The sequence below is a fragment of the Arachis ipaensis genome, chromosome B01 (assembly GCF_000816755.2).
Source record: "Arachis ipaensis cultivar K30076 chromosome B01, Araip1.1, whole genome shotgun sequence".
In the NCBI taxonomy this organism is placed as follows: domain Eukaryota; kingdom Viridiplantae; phylum Streptophyta; class Magnoliopsida; order Fabales; family Fabaceae; genus Arachis; species Arachis ipaensis.
In genome coordinates, this window is record NC_029785.2 from 17,223,534 (window position 1) to 17,241,602 (window position 18,069).

General features: G+C 38.9%; 1 protein-coding gene across 3 annotated transcripts in view; it reads left to right on the forward strand.

Moving 5' to 3' along the window:
• Positions 310–18,069, forward strand: part of LOC107626594 (U1 small nuclear ribonucleoprotein 70 kDa) — a 52,947-nt gene continuing 35,187 nt past the window's right edge. The window contains exons 1-11 of one of the 3 annotated variants that reach the window (XM_016329484.2): positions 310–465; positions 564–673; positions 892–1,006; positions 1,087–1,166; positions 2,157–2,232; positions 2,317–2,381; positions 2,469–2,531; positions 3,838–3,919; positions 3,995–4,154; positions 4,699–4,767; positions 4,977–6,110. In XM_016329484.2, coding sequence (XP_016184970.1) covers positions 572–673; positions 892–1,006; positions 1,087–1,166; positions 2,157–2,232; positions 2,317–2,381; positions 2,469–2,531; positions 3,838–3,919; positions 3,995–4,154; positions 4,699–4,767; positions 4,977–5,664 — 1,500 coding nt within the window. In that variant the 5' untranslated portion in view covers positions 310–465; positions 564–571 and the 3' untranslated portion in view covers positions 5,665–6,110. Of the gene's footprint in view, positions 466–563; positions 674–891; positions 1,007–1,086; positions 1,167–2,156; positions 2,233–2,316; positions 2,382–2,468; positions 2,532–3,837; positions 3,920–3,994; positions 4,155–4,698; positions 4,768–4,976; positions 6,111–18,069 lie in introns of those variants that run through there. The other 2 variants (XM_016329491.2, XM_021118312.1) reach the window with 2 other exon arrangements.

An 18,069-nucleotide genomic window follows, 5' to 3' on the forward strand; every position in this document is an offset into this window, starting at 1 on the left:
TAACAAGTTTATTATGAATATTTTTAATATTCATTTTTAATATCGTTTTAGATTAAAATCTTATTATTGTTAAAATATGGAGATTCCAAGTAAATTTTAGTTTTATGTTTTCTAAAGATTAGAATTACAAAAATCTAAAAATTAAATATTCTAATTTTTGTATATTTATTCTAAATATTTTTAAAAAATCAAAATCAAATATACTTACGTTCTTCAAGTGATTAGCTCATTTATAAACTTAAATACAAAAGTCGCCTTCTGATTGTAAGGTATTTTTTTTTCCCTATTATATTTTTAAATCTTTTAAAACATATTTTTGTCAACCTTGGGTACCATTTCATTTCATTAGCTTACCACTCGGGGACTCATTCTTCCTCTCGTCAAGCATTCCGTTCGTCCACTGGTCACTGTCGTCGCTTTCTCTCTCCGTTTGTGAAAGGCGAGTTCGACGCTGACTCTGGCTGGGTTCGCCACATCTCTCTTTCTCCGTTTCTTCTTTGTTATCTCTCAGTCCGTTGCTTCTCCCTCTTACTCTCCGTTCGATCTCCTTCGTTTCTTTTCAGCCTCATCCATGGGAGACTACAGCAATGATCCTCTCATGCGCAACCAAAACGCCGCCGTTCAGGCCCGCACCAAAGCCCAGAACCGCGCCAACGTCCTTCAGCTCAAGCTGGTAAACTCTTCCATCAAGATTTACCTTCGTCACACATAATAACTCCATTATTTATTTGCCCTAATTTTCTATGTTGAAGACCTTTCTAGAGATAATAAAATTTGTTTCATCAATGCCCTAGATTTCAACATGTGACTAAGTCTATATACGATTTCTCGGTTGCAGAATTTTTTTTTTTGGTACCGTTTTCAAGTTTTAACTATTTCTTTATGGAGCAGATTGGACAGAGTCACCCAACTGGTCTCACAGCGAATCTATTGAAGCTTTTTGAGCCTAGGCCTCCTTTAGAGTATAAGCCTCCTCCGGAGAAAAGAAAATGTCCACCATTAACTGGTGCTTAATCTTTCTTTGGTAGCATGTGTTTGATATTTATGCGATAGTTGTTTATTTTACTTTATTTTATTTTTCACAAGGGATGGCGCAATTTGTGAGTAAGTTCGCAGAGCCTGCCGATCCGGAATATGCTCCTCCTAAACCAGTAGTCGAGACTCCTGTAATGTTCTGTTCTATTGAACTAATGAATTCTGATCAATATTATTGTGTTGTACATAATTTCATGTTCTTGGGTGGTTGTTGCACCTGGTATGTATGGACGGTTTTATGCAATGAGTTTCTGTTTAGTTTTCTTTTATTACTGGTGTGTTTGAAGTTGATTTCTGTTTTGTGTTAGTTTGCCTTGCCAAGAAGTGTTGTCTAATGCTCGAGACAATCTCTTCTGTTACTATTATTTTGTAACTAATCTGTATCCTGAGTCTTGTTTAATCAATTAATCCACTATCTGGTCATGATCTACAAGTTTTTTTAATTTAGGTTATGCAATGCATTTTGCAAGACTTCGAAATATGTTTGTTAGATATATAGTCATTCTTGTGTCTTTACGTAAGAATTTAAGCATTTGGAATAAGTGGTTTTATGAATGATGAGATGATATAATATCTTCTATGACCAAATGTCTAGAGTTCAATCCTTATTATCACAAAAGATTGAATTTCAGCATAAGGCAAAAATGGGCCTATGCTGATTCACCCTTCAAAATTCAAAAGAGGCTCTTGCGTGAGGGGGCGTATTAAATATATAACTATTCGTGTGCTTTGTCCTCTTCTAGTTGTAGCAAATTGGTGTCTTGCATGGTGATGTTCCGAAACAGCATTTGCTTGCATCATAAATGTTAGGAACAAAAATTAGCAAGGCTTGAAGCCTTGAATACTGCAACAACTTAATAACAAAAAGCATACCCTATCAATTTCTGTCTTGGCATGCTTCTTTAGTTCATATTTATATATAAACAAGTGACTGATGATTATTATAATGTTTAGTGGTTTGACATTATATAATGCATGCTTATTGAATATCCATTGTTTTTGTTTATAGAACTTGAATGTCCAAATTGGAGACTTCAAGTCGTAGAATACTTTAAATGTCATTATATATTTTTCCAGAGCGTAATGTGTGATAGGTACTTGATTGATTTTGATGAACTCAGGCGCAAAGAAGAGAAAGGGTACACAAGCTAAGACTAGAGAAAGGAGCAGCAAAGGCTGCTGAGGAGCTTGAGAAATGTGATGATTTTACACTGTCTTGACTATGTTAATTTTGTTGATTTGTATTCTTTGAACATTGCTCTTATATCTGCTTCTTTGCAGATGATCCACACAACGACCCAAATGTATCAGGAGATCCATACAAAACTTTGTTCGTGGCCAGACTTGTAAGTTATATTTTCCAGTGTAGTATCCTTGTGGAAATTTTTGCTTAGCCATAATTGCCATATCTCACTAGCTCTCTCTTCTAACAGAGTTATGAGACCACTGAGAGCAGAATCAAAAGGGAGTTTGAGTCATATGGTGCAATCAAACGGGTAGGTATTTTTCAGTATCCCCAAAGGGATTTGGTAAGAGTAGCAAATGTTTTGGATTCTCAATTTATTTTTCTTTCTCTTTTTTTTTTCTTGTTTTATATCTTCTGTTTGACAATTTTGTATGTTATGAACTTTGAAAAATCTAATTTTAGATTCACAATTTCTATATGCAAGTATATAATATAGAATTCCTAATTAACTTTGAGTAGGATATCTTTCACAACCGTTTTCTCTCTTTTGAAGAAGCTATTTCTTGCAATTAAAGTTGTCTTGTGAGTTTTGGCAATTTGTGTAATGAATTTAATCAGTTATACATTATTTTTAGCCTATTCTGCCCATGTCCAAATTTCAAGCCTTCAGTGGTATAAATATGCATCTATCTGACTTAATTTGTCATTGCTGAGGTACTTTGGAACGATAACAACATTCGGCCAAAGTTTTGTTGAACCCTTTTTTCTTTCTTTCTTTTTTCTTTCTATTTATTATTATTATTTTTTTTGGGTGGTTTCCTTAGTTCTTTTCTACTTGGCCCCCCTGTTAATATATGTGGATAGGTATCTTCTTAGTTCCTGATGCTTGGGGGTATATAGAAATTACTTTAGCAGCAACTAAGTATCATCCTTGGTAAGGGTTGGTCATTGTCTTCTACAAATGGTAAACTATTTTAAAACTCCAACCAACTTCATTTCAAGCACTTCGTCCTGCTTTCCTGCACGGTATTTTAGTTGAGCAGAGCAATGATGCAAATTTGAGCCTTTGGCCTTGTTTTCGAGCTTGAAAAGGAGACTGACAACTTCTGTTCTTTCCCTGCACTGGGTAAAAATATGTCGGGAGTATTGTAATCTCTTCCTCTTTTGTTTAAGCTCTTAGCCTATTTTTGATGTTGCTAAAACTTTCTTTTTGGCTTTAAAGGCAATGAAAACCAAATCAGCTGTTGAGAAGATGTCATGGTATTTTCTATATTACCCACGGTTGTTTTATTTTATCAATTTTAAAATAAATATCCCTGGTAAGGGGATGCTAGTCAACTACTTGTTAATTGGCCCCCCCAAAAGATCAGTTTATCTGCAACTATTCCTGGTGGTGATGCATCTTGCGATGGGAGCTTTGTGATTCAAAGGTGAGCACGGCTAATTAGGCAATGTGCCAGTCTGCCGTGCCATTTAGGATTATAACGTTAGTCTTTCATTTAGTTGTAATTTAATTAATTTGTAGGTGAGGGAGCATCATTTTACTATTTTCTTTAGATCTGAATGCCAGAAAGCTGTCTTACTGTTTTTCTTCTTTCCGGTTTCTTGCGATTTAGGTTCGATTGGTTACTGACACTGTGACAAATAAGCCCAGGGGTTATGCATTCATTGAATACCTTCACACAAGAGACATGAAAGGTTCATACTGGTTTTATGCTATCGATCTGTCATTATTGTTGATATTACATTTCATTGACACTGTTAATTATACAGCTGCTTATAAACAAGCTGATGGTCGAAAAATTGAGGGCAGAAGGGTGCTTGTGGATGTTGAACGTGGGAGGACTGTTCCCAATTGGCGACCTCGCCGTCTGGGTGGTGGGCTTGGCACTACTAGAATGGGGGTTGAAGTTAATCAACATGACTCTGGACGGTAAATGGTCTAATAAGACAGCATTCATTGTTTATTTTTTCACCTCTTTGGGCTTCTTTAAGTGTCCTGATATAGAATATCAACCAGTGTAAGGTGTTTCAACTTTTCTTAGTTATAAATTTAGCGGGTATTGTATTTGATAGAAACTGTCTGCAGTTGCCACTATGAAAATCCTCCCCTGGCCAGACATTGGAATTCTATGATTTTCTAGCTTGGAATTTTTTGTCTTTCTTCACATGGTTACATATCTGAATAGACTTCCAAGTAAAATTTCTATCTGACAGTACCCATAATTAGCCATTCCTCCTCAAGAAGTATAAGTCGACTCTTTTCCTGAAATTAAAAGATCTAAGCAACTCAAGAAATTTTCTGTAGTTAATATTTTTTGCTGACTTTTGTATTGCCATACCTGATAAGTTACACTATTTTGAACTTGTGAAAACCCGAGATTTCAAATAATCATACTTGGCCTGTCTTTTTTTTAATGTCACTTTTTATATATCCTTGTTGAAGTGAAACCCTAATATAAACTTTATTTGTTCAGGGATCAGCTGCAGTCAGGACCTTCTCGTTCTGAAGAACCTAGAGTGCGTGAGGATCGACATGGTGATCGGTAAGAGTTTCAGTAGTGTTTTGCTATGTTTCTGCTTTATTCCTATCCTTTTGCTTTTGGCATTTGATAAATTACTGCTGATCACACATTATCTTTTTGGTAAGGCAAGGATGCTGTTGTTTCTTGGCATATTTTTTAAAAATTCTTAAGTTCAAAATTTTTATACCCCATTTAAATTAACTGCAAGTCTGCTACTTGCTGATGTTTAGGGACAGAGAAAAGTCGCGTGAAAGAGGTAAGGACAGAGATAGAGAACAGGAGCGGTCGCGTGAACACTCTAGTGATAGGGGAAGGGATCGTGATTATAGAGATGATAGGCACCACAAAGACCGGGATAGGCATAGGGACAGAGATAGGGAGAGAGAGAGAGATCGTGGGCGTGATCGAGATAGAGGTCGGGATCGTGATCGTGGTCGGGATCGTGATAGAGATAGAGATAGAGATCGCGACCGGGGTCGTGAGCATGATCGTCATCGTGACAGGGATAGGGATTATGAAGTTGGGGAAACTGATAGGGGACAGTCACATGACAAGGAAACAGACTATGATCATGAATTGAAACATGATATAGATCATCATAGTGAAAGAGATCGTGACTACGAACCTGAGGATGATCGTGGGTGGTCCAATCAATCTGCACATGGACATAGGCATGCAGATCCTGACCATAATCCTGATTCCTATGACCACTACGAGCATCATCAAAGACGCGGGCATTATGATGATGGGGATGATCGCGGTAACCATTACAGTCGATATCCCGATCATGATAGGATGGAAGATGACTATCCCACTGAGAGGGCAACATCTGAATCCCGTGAAAGGGAGAGAAATCGAGATGTGGACCGTGAATACCATCGATCAGTGAGGTCCCATTCTAGGGAGTACGATTACTAGGAATTTGAGCGTCATGCATCACAACTTTACTGGTAATATTCATTGCTTTCAGTTCAGTGGCCCTTTTAGCTAGTTATGGTTACTTGGTGTCCATCTGGTTGCCCTGGTTGGCTTCTTTGCAACTATTGATGGATTAAAGCTTGGAATGATTTAAACACATCAGAAGAACATGTGCTGCTTTTATCCATATGTATTTTGTTAATTTTCTTGTCTTAGATTGAAAGCTTTACAACTGCTGCCTTGATTTCCAAGTGTCTTGTTGAAGTGGACTTCAAAATATTAGTACTTGTTGCTTTTATTTTTGTTCAGACATTTTAAGAAAGCCTAGTTTTATTTCAGTTTTTGTGGGAACAGTTGTTTGAAATTTTTATTTTGGCACTTGTCTGTAGACATGCTTATTGCTATATTCAGTTAACTGCATCAATTTGCTAATGTATGGAACCTAAGAGCTAAGATGTTGCTTAAATTATGTTGTCAATTACCAGAGACGATAATGACTAACGATAGTTTTGTAAAGTTTTCAACCGGTTTAACTTAAAAGCAATATTAAAGCTACCAATTTATGTATGGTTTGGGACAATTGGCAGTCTGTTCTGTCTATCTTGATTTTAGTTCCCAAACATGAGTAATGACCCGTGCAAAGTTTAATCCCGTAGTTCAAATGACAAACTAATTCAAACATATAATTTAATTTAAGGTGAAAATTTAAGTGCAGTTAATATTATTTAAAGTTTGAATATTTTTATCCCACGATTTTCAACTATAAAATTTACATTAACTGCACGATTTTTTGCATTATTTTAATGAATATTACTTGATGATTTGAAAAATGAAGATACGACAATTTTGATGACTTCTGAAAAATAATGCAAAATAGTTGGAGATAGTCACACTTTTATCAACTATTGAAAAAAAGGTAAAAGCTAATATAATAAACTGAAGAATGCAAAACTAAAGAAAAATGGAGAAAATAATGGGTTAAAATTAAGTCAAAATCCTTATATAAAAAAATGATATTAATAAACTAAGTAATGAAAAATATATTTGGATAACGAATAACAAATTTATGAGTCAAAATCAAACAAGGGAATATTAAAAAAAAATTCTTAAAAGCACAATTGGCTTTTCAATACAAAATTTTTTTCAAACATATCATAATCCAAAATAAAAAAATAAAAAGAAAATAATGCATTTTACTTATTGATATGGTCGTTACACCTACAGAACTCGGCATCACACGTCACACCTCGGCCATAAATACACATTACAAATACGGTTTTCATGAGCAATAACTCGGCAAAACCGACGTTATGGATCAAAACCGCCGAATAAAGGACGACATAATGACCAGATACGTTATCAATCCTCACCAAGACAGACGTTGAGGAGAAGCCGTTACTGATGAAGAACTGATCATATAAAATCAAGGTAGAAGTATCTTTTTCAGACACTTCCGACTTGAATCTCATACTGACTTAAGCATTGGAGTGCCTTTGCAGGTACACTCCCCCCCCCCTTTTCTTCTTCATTTTCCACACTTACGCAAGTTGAAAGGAAAAGCTCGGAACATACGAGTTAGCAGTGCAGCCTTCCAAAGATATAGCTCGCTGACGTTCCGTACGAGGAACCGACCTATTCTACAGGCAAGAACAACTGGCGCCCACCGTGGGGCCGAAGAGATAAATTTTTTCCTCTTCTGGTCTCGATTCCTCCGCCTATACCTATGGCTGACGCGCTACCTCCTACCCCATCCGAACTTCTCCGAATGGTGACCGAGCTGCAACAAGCAAATCAACGTATGGCAGAAGAAAATCAGAGAATGGCCGCTCAGATCACCGAATTGAACAATGGCCGAATTGAAAATAACAACAATCGTCAACCTCAGCCAGAGGATGCCGAACATTACTCCAACCCTACTCATGTATCTGAGACCATTCAAGTCGAGGATGCCCAGCCATGGGACGAAAATGAGGAACCAGACGAGCTCGTAGGCCCTTTCACGGCAGACGTGATGAATTTCGAATTACCACGGCGATTCACTTTGCCATTGACCCTCACACCTTACGATGGGCTCGGAGACCCAAAGAAGTTCATCAAGAAATTCCAATCAATAATGATCGTCAATGGTGCATCTGATACTGTTTTGTGTCGTTGTTTTCCAAATTATTTGGACGGCCCTGCACTTGATTGGCTTTGTGCTTTGCCTGTAGGTTCAATTTCGCGATTCCAACCGCTGACCAAGCTATTCAAGGATCATTTCGCTGGCTCCGCAATTTATCTGCATGACTCGGATTATCTGAACACAATTAAGCAAGGACCAAATGAAAGCCTGAAAGACTATATGACTCGTTTCACGAAGGTCGCCATAAGCATCCCTGATCTCGACCCTGAAGTTCACCTCCATGCCATCAAAAGCGGACTTCGACCTGGGAAATTCCAAGAGACGATCGCCGTATCCAAACCAAAAACACTCGCTGAGTTTCGAGAGAAGGCAAAAGGCCAGATTGATATAGAAGAGCTAAGACAAGCTCGGAAACCCGACAAAACAAACTACAGAGACGAGGAAAAAGCGCACAACAGTAAGAAAAATTTTAAACTAACCCTTCGTTTTGATTCTTATACACAGTTCAACGCTAAACGGGAGGACATAATCAAAGAGATCCTGAACTCCAAATTAATCAAACCACCAAGAAAAGCGGGGACATATCAGGATACAAAACATGTTGACAAATCTAAGTACTGTGCCTTCCATCAGAAGCACAGCCACACGACCGACGAATGTGTCATCGCCAAAGACCTCTTGGAACGTTTGGCTCGGCAAGGGCACCTTGACAAGTATATTGGGGGACACATTCAAAAACGTACTCCAACCTCGGCAGGCAACACTCCATCCGACCAACCAAACCGAGGAAAAGACAAGCCATCCTCGACCCAATATGACCAACCACGAGGTATCATCAATTGTATTTCAGGAGGAGGTGCTAGTGGAGGCTCATCCAACTCGGCCAAGAAAAGATCTTTCCGAACAATATACTCGGTAGAAGGGATACAGCAGGACCACCAGCTAATCCCTCAATTCCCCCAAATGACGTTCACACAAGCAGATTTCAAATCCAATATTTAAAATTTGGACGACCCCCGTGGTCATTACGAATACAATAAGAGAGAACCCACTCCTTCCCTTCCTCTTTGACTGACTGAATAGGGTTCGCTCTTCTCTCGATGTTCATTGGCCTTTATGATCTCGGCTCATGATTCAATTGCCATGTATTTAGCTATTGAGCCTCAAAGTTTATGTTTTTATGTGATGGCAGCATCAAAAAGAAAGTCTGAATTTTCCACGGAAGCCGGCCTTTACTTGATTGATAGGAAAGTTACCCTTGGCTATCTTACGAAGAGCCTAACTCTATCATAAAAAAAATTGACACTAAGCGAAGAATGCAGACTGGACCAAACCAATGGCACTTCTGGAAAGGTTCCTTTGATAGAAGATCGGTACTTGAAGTCAGAAAGATCCACGAGTCAATCGATTGCACCATGTCGAGATTTTCTTTCACCCAAAAATGGCAGCAGTAGTCATCAAAAGATTAAATCAATAGCTGTTGGAATAGTGGTAGCGGTGTGACTGTGACTTTCTTCTTGAAAAGACTGCTTTCCTTGGCTAAAAGGTAGTGAGTGCATTGATGCAGAGAAGTTGGAATAGAGTCAGTGTGCCACGAGCCCCTTTTTTTCACCTTGAATTGGTCAAAGCCAATAATCTGATAAATAGAAGGCAGAGAGATCAGAAAGATACGCGGACGACTTGACTATAGTATAGGTCGGATGTTTCAAAAAAAAAGAGAAGTAACCGGGCTATTACACCAACAAGGAAATGGGACCTTACTAAGACGATAGGCGAGGACCTTGAATCAATCAAGCAATGACTTTCTTCGAGAAAGAAGAGAAGGCAATAGCTAGATTTCTTTCTGTTGTGCGCTATACGCCTAAACCATATCATCAATCAGTTTATGGGCACGCCTCTTTTTTTTTTGGGAGAGTATGCCAATATGATCTTAATGAGGTGCGGGGCTTTGCATCTGACATTCGTTGGGCTTCCCTCTTCCTCCGGGCTTTCACGCCTTAGGCCAACAACTCTAATCACTGACTGACAAATCCCCAGCATGGGAGCGGATTACCCAAAAAATTTGGGAGATCTACTAGTAAAAAAGGTACTCTTAGATCCAGGGAGCAGCGCCGACGTTCTGTTTTACTCTACATTCCAGAAAATGAAGCTAAGCGACAACAACCTGCAGCCAACAGGAGGAGACCTTGTCGGTTTCTCAGGTGAACGAGTCCCAATACTGGGATCAGTGTGGTTGAGAACCACACTGGGTGAGTACCCTCTATCTAAAACATATGATATTCAATACTTAGTAGTGGATTGCTTCATCCCATACAACCTTATCCTTGGCCGACCTTTCCTAAATAAGTTCGGTGCAATAGTATCCACAGTTCACCTTTGTGTCAAGTTTTCTGTGCAGGACAAACATATCGTAACCATTCATGGGGATCACAAAGAATCACGACATTGCTATAACATCGGAATGAAATTTCAAAACGGACCAAAGCAACCTCAAATCAACAACGTTCTCGGCACAGCTAGCAGCTCGGAGCTCGCCGATCTAGATCATAGAGCAGACTTCCTAGAGCGACCTACACCAACAGGTGAGCTATGAAAAATACATTTCAACAAAGATCCTAACAAATACACCTTTGTTGGTACAGCAATAAGCAAGGACAAACTACCTGCGATAGAAAATTTTTTACAAGCAAATGCCGACCTATTTGCCTGGACGCCCTCCGATATGCCCGGCATCGACCCTAAGATCATTAGCCACAAGCTTGCTATCAACCCTTCTGTCCGACCAATTCCACAAAAGAAACCTCGGCGAAGAAAAGAAACGAGCATCATTGGAAGAAACTCAGAAGCTGATTAATGCCAACTTCATCAGAGAGATCAGATTCACTACTTGGCTCGCCAATGTCGTTATGGTAAGGAAACAAAATGGTAAGTGGCGCATGTGCGTCGATTTTACTGATTTAAACAAAGCATGCCCAAAGGATTCTTATCCTTTACCATCCATTGACTCTTTGGTGGATAACGCCTCTGGCTATGCCACCCTAAGTTTCATGAACGCTTATTCGGGTTATAATCAGATACTTATGCACCCTTCTGACCAAAATAAAACGGCATTCATCACTGAATTTGGTAACTATTATTATAAAGTTATGCCTTTTGGACTAAAGAATGCAGGAGCAACCTATCAGCGCCTCATGGATAAAATCTTCGCTAAACAAATCGGTCGCAACATAGACGTCTACGTTGATGACATGGTCGCCAAGACCAAAGTCGGCCACAGTCACATCGACGACCTAACCGAGATCTTCGGCCAGATCCGATCCTACAACATGCGCTTGAATCCCGAAAAGTGTGCTTTCGCCGTTGAAGGTGGCAAATTCCTCGGCTTCTTACTCACAAGTAGAGGTATCGAAGCAAACCCTGACAAGTGCCGAGCTGTTTTGGAGATGGCGAGCCCAAAGACATTAAAAGAAGTTCAACGCTTAACAGGAAGACTTGCTGCCCTAGCAAGATTCATCCCATGCTTAGCCTTAAAATCTATTCCTTTTTTTTCAAACCATGAAAAAGAAAGCTATTTTTCAATGGAATGACGATTGTGAGCGTGCTTTTGCTAACCTGAAAACAACTCTCTCACAACCGCCAATTCTACAAAAACCCTTGCAAGGGAAAGATTTATATTTGTATTTAGCAGTTACTGACTGGGCAATAAGCTCTGCTCTTGTTACAGAAAGGGACAAAACTCAACATCCAATTTACTTCGTCAGCAAAACGCTACAAAACGATGAAATCAACTATCCGAGGATAGAAAAATTAGCATTAGCATTGCTATTTTCGGTAAGACGACTCCGACCTTACTTTCAGAGCCACGTCATCCATGTTCGAACCGACCACCCATTACGTCAGGTGCTACAAAAACCAGAAATTTCGGGTAGACTTGTAAAATGGTCGGTAGAACTATCCGAATTCGATATCAGATACCAAGCCAGAGGACCAATCAAGTCCCAATTCCTTGCCGATTTCATAGCAGAATTAATAATGCCCACTGAAGACGACCACAAAATACAATGGACATTACATGTTGATGGTTCATCTAACATTCAAGGGTGTGGAGCAGGAATTCGACTGGAGGGGAGTGATGGATTTATCCTAGAACATTCTATACATCTATCCTTTAAAGCCAGCAACAACCAAACGGAATATGAAGCCCTCATCGCTGGCCTTCGACTTTGTTTAAATCTCCAAATCTCCAGTATTAAGGTATATTGTGACTCGCTTATGGTAGTACAGCAGGTAAATGACCTATTCCAGGTAAGAGATCCGCTTCTTTCTAGATATCTTAAACTCGTCAAAGATTTAAGTTCTAAGTTCACTGAATTTGAAATAAATCACATACCACGAGAACAAAATCACAGAGCAAACATTCTTTCTAAACTCGGCAGCACACAATCCGACTTATCTATGTTACACCAATCCACAATAACATCTCCAAGTGTTACTCTAACTGATGTTGTGAGTGTTACACAGGAAACAGATTGGCAGACACCTTTTATACATTATCTGCAAACAAGAAGCATACCAGAAAATATCGAAAATACGAAACAATTTCGTCGACAGGATTCCTTTTTCACTTTAATAAATGGCTCCCTATATCGCCGAGGATATTCCAGACCACTTCTGAAATGCCTCAACAAAAGTGAGGCAGAAATAGCATTAGCCGAAGCTCATGAAGGAATCTGCGGAACCCACACAGGAGCTCGAAGTTTGGCCTCCAAAATCCTCCGAGCAGGCTTGTTCTGGCCATCCATCAAAGAAGATACCAACAATAAAGTAAAGACATGCAACAGTTGCCAAAAGCATGCGCCATTAATACACACCCCAGCCGAACAGTTACATTACTCAGACATCAGCTGGCCCTTCAACCACTGGGGGCTCGACATCCTCGGCCCATTCCCAGTAGCACCAGGTCAGGTAAAATTTCTTGTTGTTGCAATTGACTACTTCTCAAAATGGGTAGAAGCCCAACCTTTAGCTAAGATTACTTCACAACATATGACATCTTTCATTTGGAAGAACATTATTTGTCATTTTGGTCTCCCAAGACATATCATTACTGATAATGGTTGCCAGTTTGTCGATCAGAAATTTAAATCTTTTTTGCAGAACCTCAACATCAATCATCACTTCTCATCCGTTGAACATCCACAAACTAACGGCCTCGCTGAAGCAGCGAACAAGGTCATATTACATGCTTTAAAAAAAAAGTTGGATAACGCCAAAGGCCTTTGGGCCGAACTCATATCAGAAGTCCTTTGGGGGTATAACACTACACCTCAATCATCAACGAAAGAAACCCCATTCAGGCTCGTTTACGGATCTGAAGCAATGATCCCTTTAGAAATTTCACAAGGCTCGGTCCGTACACAGATTTTCGACCACGAAGAAGCTCGGCGAGCCGAGTTAGACATCATCGAAGAAGTCAGAGATATGACAAGTATCCGACTCCATGCGGCACAGCAAGCCATAGCTCGGCGGCATAATAAGCTTGTCAGAAACATATCATTTGAACAAGGAGACTTAGTCCTCTGGAAGACAGAATCAGCTCGGAAACCTCCACACCACGGAAAACTCGCCGCAAATTGGGACGGGCCCTACCGAATATCCAAGGTACCCGGCAAAGGAGCATACACATTGGAATCCATAGATGGCACTAGCTTACCTAATACCTGGAATGTTTCTTCTTTAAAGAAATTCTATAGTTAAAAGTCAGGGTCAGGCTAGTACTTTTTTTCCTACTACCAAGATTTTTCCCAAAACAAAGGGTTTTGCTTGGAGAGGTTTTAATGAGGCTAGCCTACCTGCACCTTTGTAAATAAAGGTTCACAATCAAACCAAATACTTTCTAGATATTCACTATTATTTATCAATCAGTAAACCGAGTTAACAATTCGAAAAGCTTTTCAAAAAGGAAACAAGCATTTCCACCAAACAATACTTACAGCTCGGCAAACCATTTCACATCTTAACAAGATGTCCCTATCAACAAATCTACTCTTGTTTTCCATGCATACAACTTACAAAAAGGAAATTACCAAAACAAGGATTATAACTTAATCCATCTCAAAATACAGCACCATTTTTTTCCTCAAAAGCAAACAAATCCACAACACAAAATGTTTCAACATACAAATTCTAAACAAAATAGAAACACACAGTTCGTTTCAAACATAACTAAGTATTCTCAGCCTCATCCTCCACAACACCATCATCATCAACTAGTTTACCATCTCTGACAATCTTCCCATGATCCATCTCAGAAAAATCAACTTTAGGAGCCATAAATTTTGCCTGAATTGAAGCCCTCTCAAATCCTTCAACAAACGAATCCAAGATTTCATTTTGCTTTTTTTGTTCCATATCTTTCAACTAAGCAGTAACCTCAATTAGCCGAGTCTCCGCACTAGCCAAGTCGGCCTCCTTTCTCTTTAAGTCCTCCACATCCTTAGCATAGCTGTCTTTTGTTTCTTTTAGTAGTTTCTCAACATCACCCAATTTAATTTGCAACTCGGAAACTGTACCTTTACTCTGAGATAACTGCTCCTTCAAATCCTCAACCTCCTCTCTCTGCATTGCTAACTTCTTATATTTCACTTCTTGACTACGACCTAAGCTCGCCATATGAAACCCAACCACCTATAGGTTAAAACAACAACCTAATACAAAATTAGAATCACATACAACTCCAAAATAGCAATTAAAAACGAAAAACATTTACTTGCATATACTGCCCGACGGCTATTTCCCCAACCTCATTAGCCAATGAAACATCGACCGATGATTGGCAGATATCATCGGCCACAGACATATACGGAAAATTACCTCCCCAAACCAATAACCCACCACTACATTCAGAAACTTCATGAAGTTTCTTCTGGTTCATCAGAAATGCACGAATTTCTTCCAACGAAACGTCATCCCCCCTTTGACTAGATTCTTCGGATAGGTCAACAACTTCACCTTTCCTCTTCTTCGCAAGAACTTTCCTCCGACCAGTTACAGGCTTGCTGACTTCCGCGGCAACAGTAGTCTTCTCCTTATTAGATGAGGACACTTCTTTTTCCAGATTCTTATTCTTGAACCTGGACCTTAAGGAAGCAGCTGAGACACCAGGATACTTACCTCCTGTACAAAAACACAAAAACAAAGTCAGCAACATTTCAAGCGAAGATAAAGCAAACAAAATAACAAAACTCACCCAAATATTCTATATCCGAATCCCTATTTTCCTCCCACTTTAAAATTTCAAACATAGATATCAAATCCTTCCGATCAACTTGCTCCACGAAAAACTCAATAATGCACACATTCCTCGGAGTTATCACCTCGGGGGCCGAGTATATTTTGAGGCTCCGAACACCACCACAGTGGAAACCTCTCCGCTACAAACTCGTCCATGTAAAAAGGAAACTGCTTCTCCACACTCCTCACTTTCAAATACATCTCTTTGAAATCTTTAAAGGAAGATTTATACAACTTGAAAATGCCAAACCCAGGAGTACTGTTTAGATTAATCCACCCCCTTTCGAAACCCCTTTAGCTTGAAACAAGGAAAAAAAACAAATCCACAGAAGGCCTTTCCTCAAGGATTTCCATTAATATCTCAAAACACCTCAAGAACGCCCACCCATTAGGATGCAATTGCGAAGCAGCACAATTTAGCTGCTTCAGAATCTGGCACTCATATTCTGTGAAAGGCAACTTAACCCTCAACTCCTCCAAAACGCAACTATGCATGTAGAAGTACTCAAACCCCTGACCCCGGTGATAAACCCTATCTTCCACACTACATGGCAACAACTCCACTTGCACCCCAGACCCAACCCTCACAACCTTACCAGCATCAATCTCCTTAACAGCAGTCTCATCACAAAATAAAGATACCCGAGACTTAACATCTTCACTAACCCAATCATAAGACCAATCAATACTTTCCTTTTTATCCTTCTCAAAACTCATAAGCAAACCCAGACAATGAAAACAAAAGAAGAAGAAGAAAATGAGAAATCAGTAAAGGATACAAAGAACATGCATACCTATTTTACTCATACTGTTTCCAAAGAAGCAAGACCAAGGGTCAGGGGTAACCAAATTGAAACTTAACCCTCAAAACTCAATCACATCAAACGGTACAGATTGTGTTGGAAACGTAAAAAGCCATTTAATAAACACAACATCTTTCTCTCTCCTCACTAATGGCTTGACACGACTCCCCACTTTCCTCACTAACATTCTTTTTAATGAAGAACGTTGAACTGGGGGCTCCATAACTAATCAATCTAACCGAGTTATAACTCATCAAAAAGCTCAACCTGCTTCATTAAAAATTTTTCAGGCTAAACTTGGGGGCTGTGATATGGTCGTTACACCTACAGAACTCGGCATCACACGTCACACATCGGCCATAAATACACATTACAAATACGGTCTTCATGAGTAATAACTCGGCGAAACCGATGTTATGGATCAAAACCGCCGAATAAAGGACGACATAATGACCAGATACGTTATCAATCCTCACCAAGACAGACGTTGAGGAGAAGCTGTTACTCATGAAGAACCGATCATATAAAAGCAAGGTAAAAGTATCTTTTTCAGACACTTCCGACTTGAATCTCATACTGACTTAAGCATTGGAGTGCCTTTGCAGGTACACTCCCCCCTCTCTTCTTCTTCATTTTCCACACTTATGCAAGTTGAAAGAAAACGCTCGGAACATACGAGTTAGCAGTGCAGCCTTCCGAAGATATAGCTCGGCTGATGTTTCGTACGAGGAGCCGACCTATTCTACAGGCAAGAACACTTATTAAGAAAATAAAAAATATAGAACAGATGATAAGAGTAAAAAAGTTTAATACTATTAAATATTCAAAGAATTAGATTAGTTAAAAATATATACAATTATAGAAGGGTAAAGTATTAAATCGGTCCTTACGTTTGAATCTAATTTTGTTTTGGTCTAAGATTTAAAGTGTCCTATTTAAATCCAAAAAAAATTTATTTAGCTTCAATATGGTCCTTTTGTGAAGTCAATATTAAATAATTAACGTCACTGTTCCACCAAACCTTAATGTCCATTCCTAAAAAAGAGGTACAAAAGGCACAGGATCAGTCACGGATACATCACCATGAGCCACTGGCCTTAGTTCAAGCACATGAAGAACATCTTCGAAAATACACTTTTTGTGGAAAAGTTCGCCGGTAGTGATGAGGACAAGGTCATCGTCATCTTTACCGCGGAAAACTCCCCTCAACCGAAGAATTTGGTTATATAACTTTTCCATATAGTTTCGTTAATTATTTAATATTTACTTCACGGCAGGACTATATTAAAACTAAATGAAACTTTTTTATTTCAAATAAGACACTTTAAATTTTAGGGACTAAAACAAAATTATACCTAAACATAGAGGATCAATATAATACTTAAAAAATTTTTAATGCGAAATAACAGTTTCCATTTCAAATAAAGAATTAAAACATTACGACATTTCTTTATATATACGAGTACACGTATTTTAATACTGTTAATACCTTAACAAAATTTTAAGCATAGTGATGTTGAACATCAATAAAATATAAGTAAACGAAATTTCATGTTAATTACAAACCATATTAACTGATTACATAAGAAAGGGATAAGTATGGTTTTGGTCCCTAAAGTTTAGCGCTAAAATCGAAACCGTCTCTCATCTAATTTTCGATTTAAAATCGTCCTTAACGTTTTTTTTCGTATTAAAATCATCATTTTTAATAAATTTTTTATATTATTCCTAAACTACCCCCTATTTTAATAAAAAGTTATAAAATTTAAAAAAAAAATAAAAAAAATTTTATATTTCTTGTTTGAGTTTAGGGAGAGAGATCGGACAAAGAGAGACACGAAGAGGGATAAGGACTCGCGTTGCTGCTTCTTGCCGCCTAGCCGCTGAGGGAAGCCAGCGCCACCGTCGCCGCTGCTCCTCGCCGCCTCGCCGCCTCGTCGCTTCAGCTTCTTGCGGTTATGGGTTCTGATGATGAGTTTGCCGGTGGTCCTGCTTGGCCTTCTGCATCTGCTTCTTTGTGCTTTGAATTTCTGATTTGGCTTTGTGCTTTTCTGTTGAATTTGTTGATTTGGCTGTGTTAATTTGTTGCTTTCTGTTTCTGCTTGTGTTAAATTTGTGCTTGAATTTGTTGATTTTCTGTTTCTACTTCTCTGTGTGGAGGTGGAGGTGGAGGTGGGGGATGGGGGG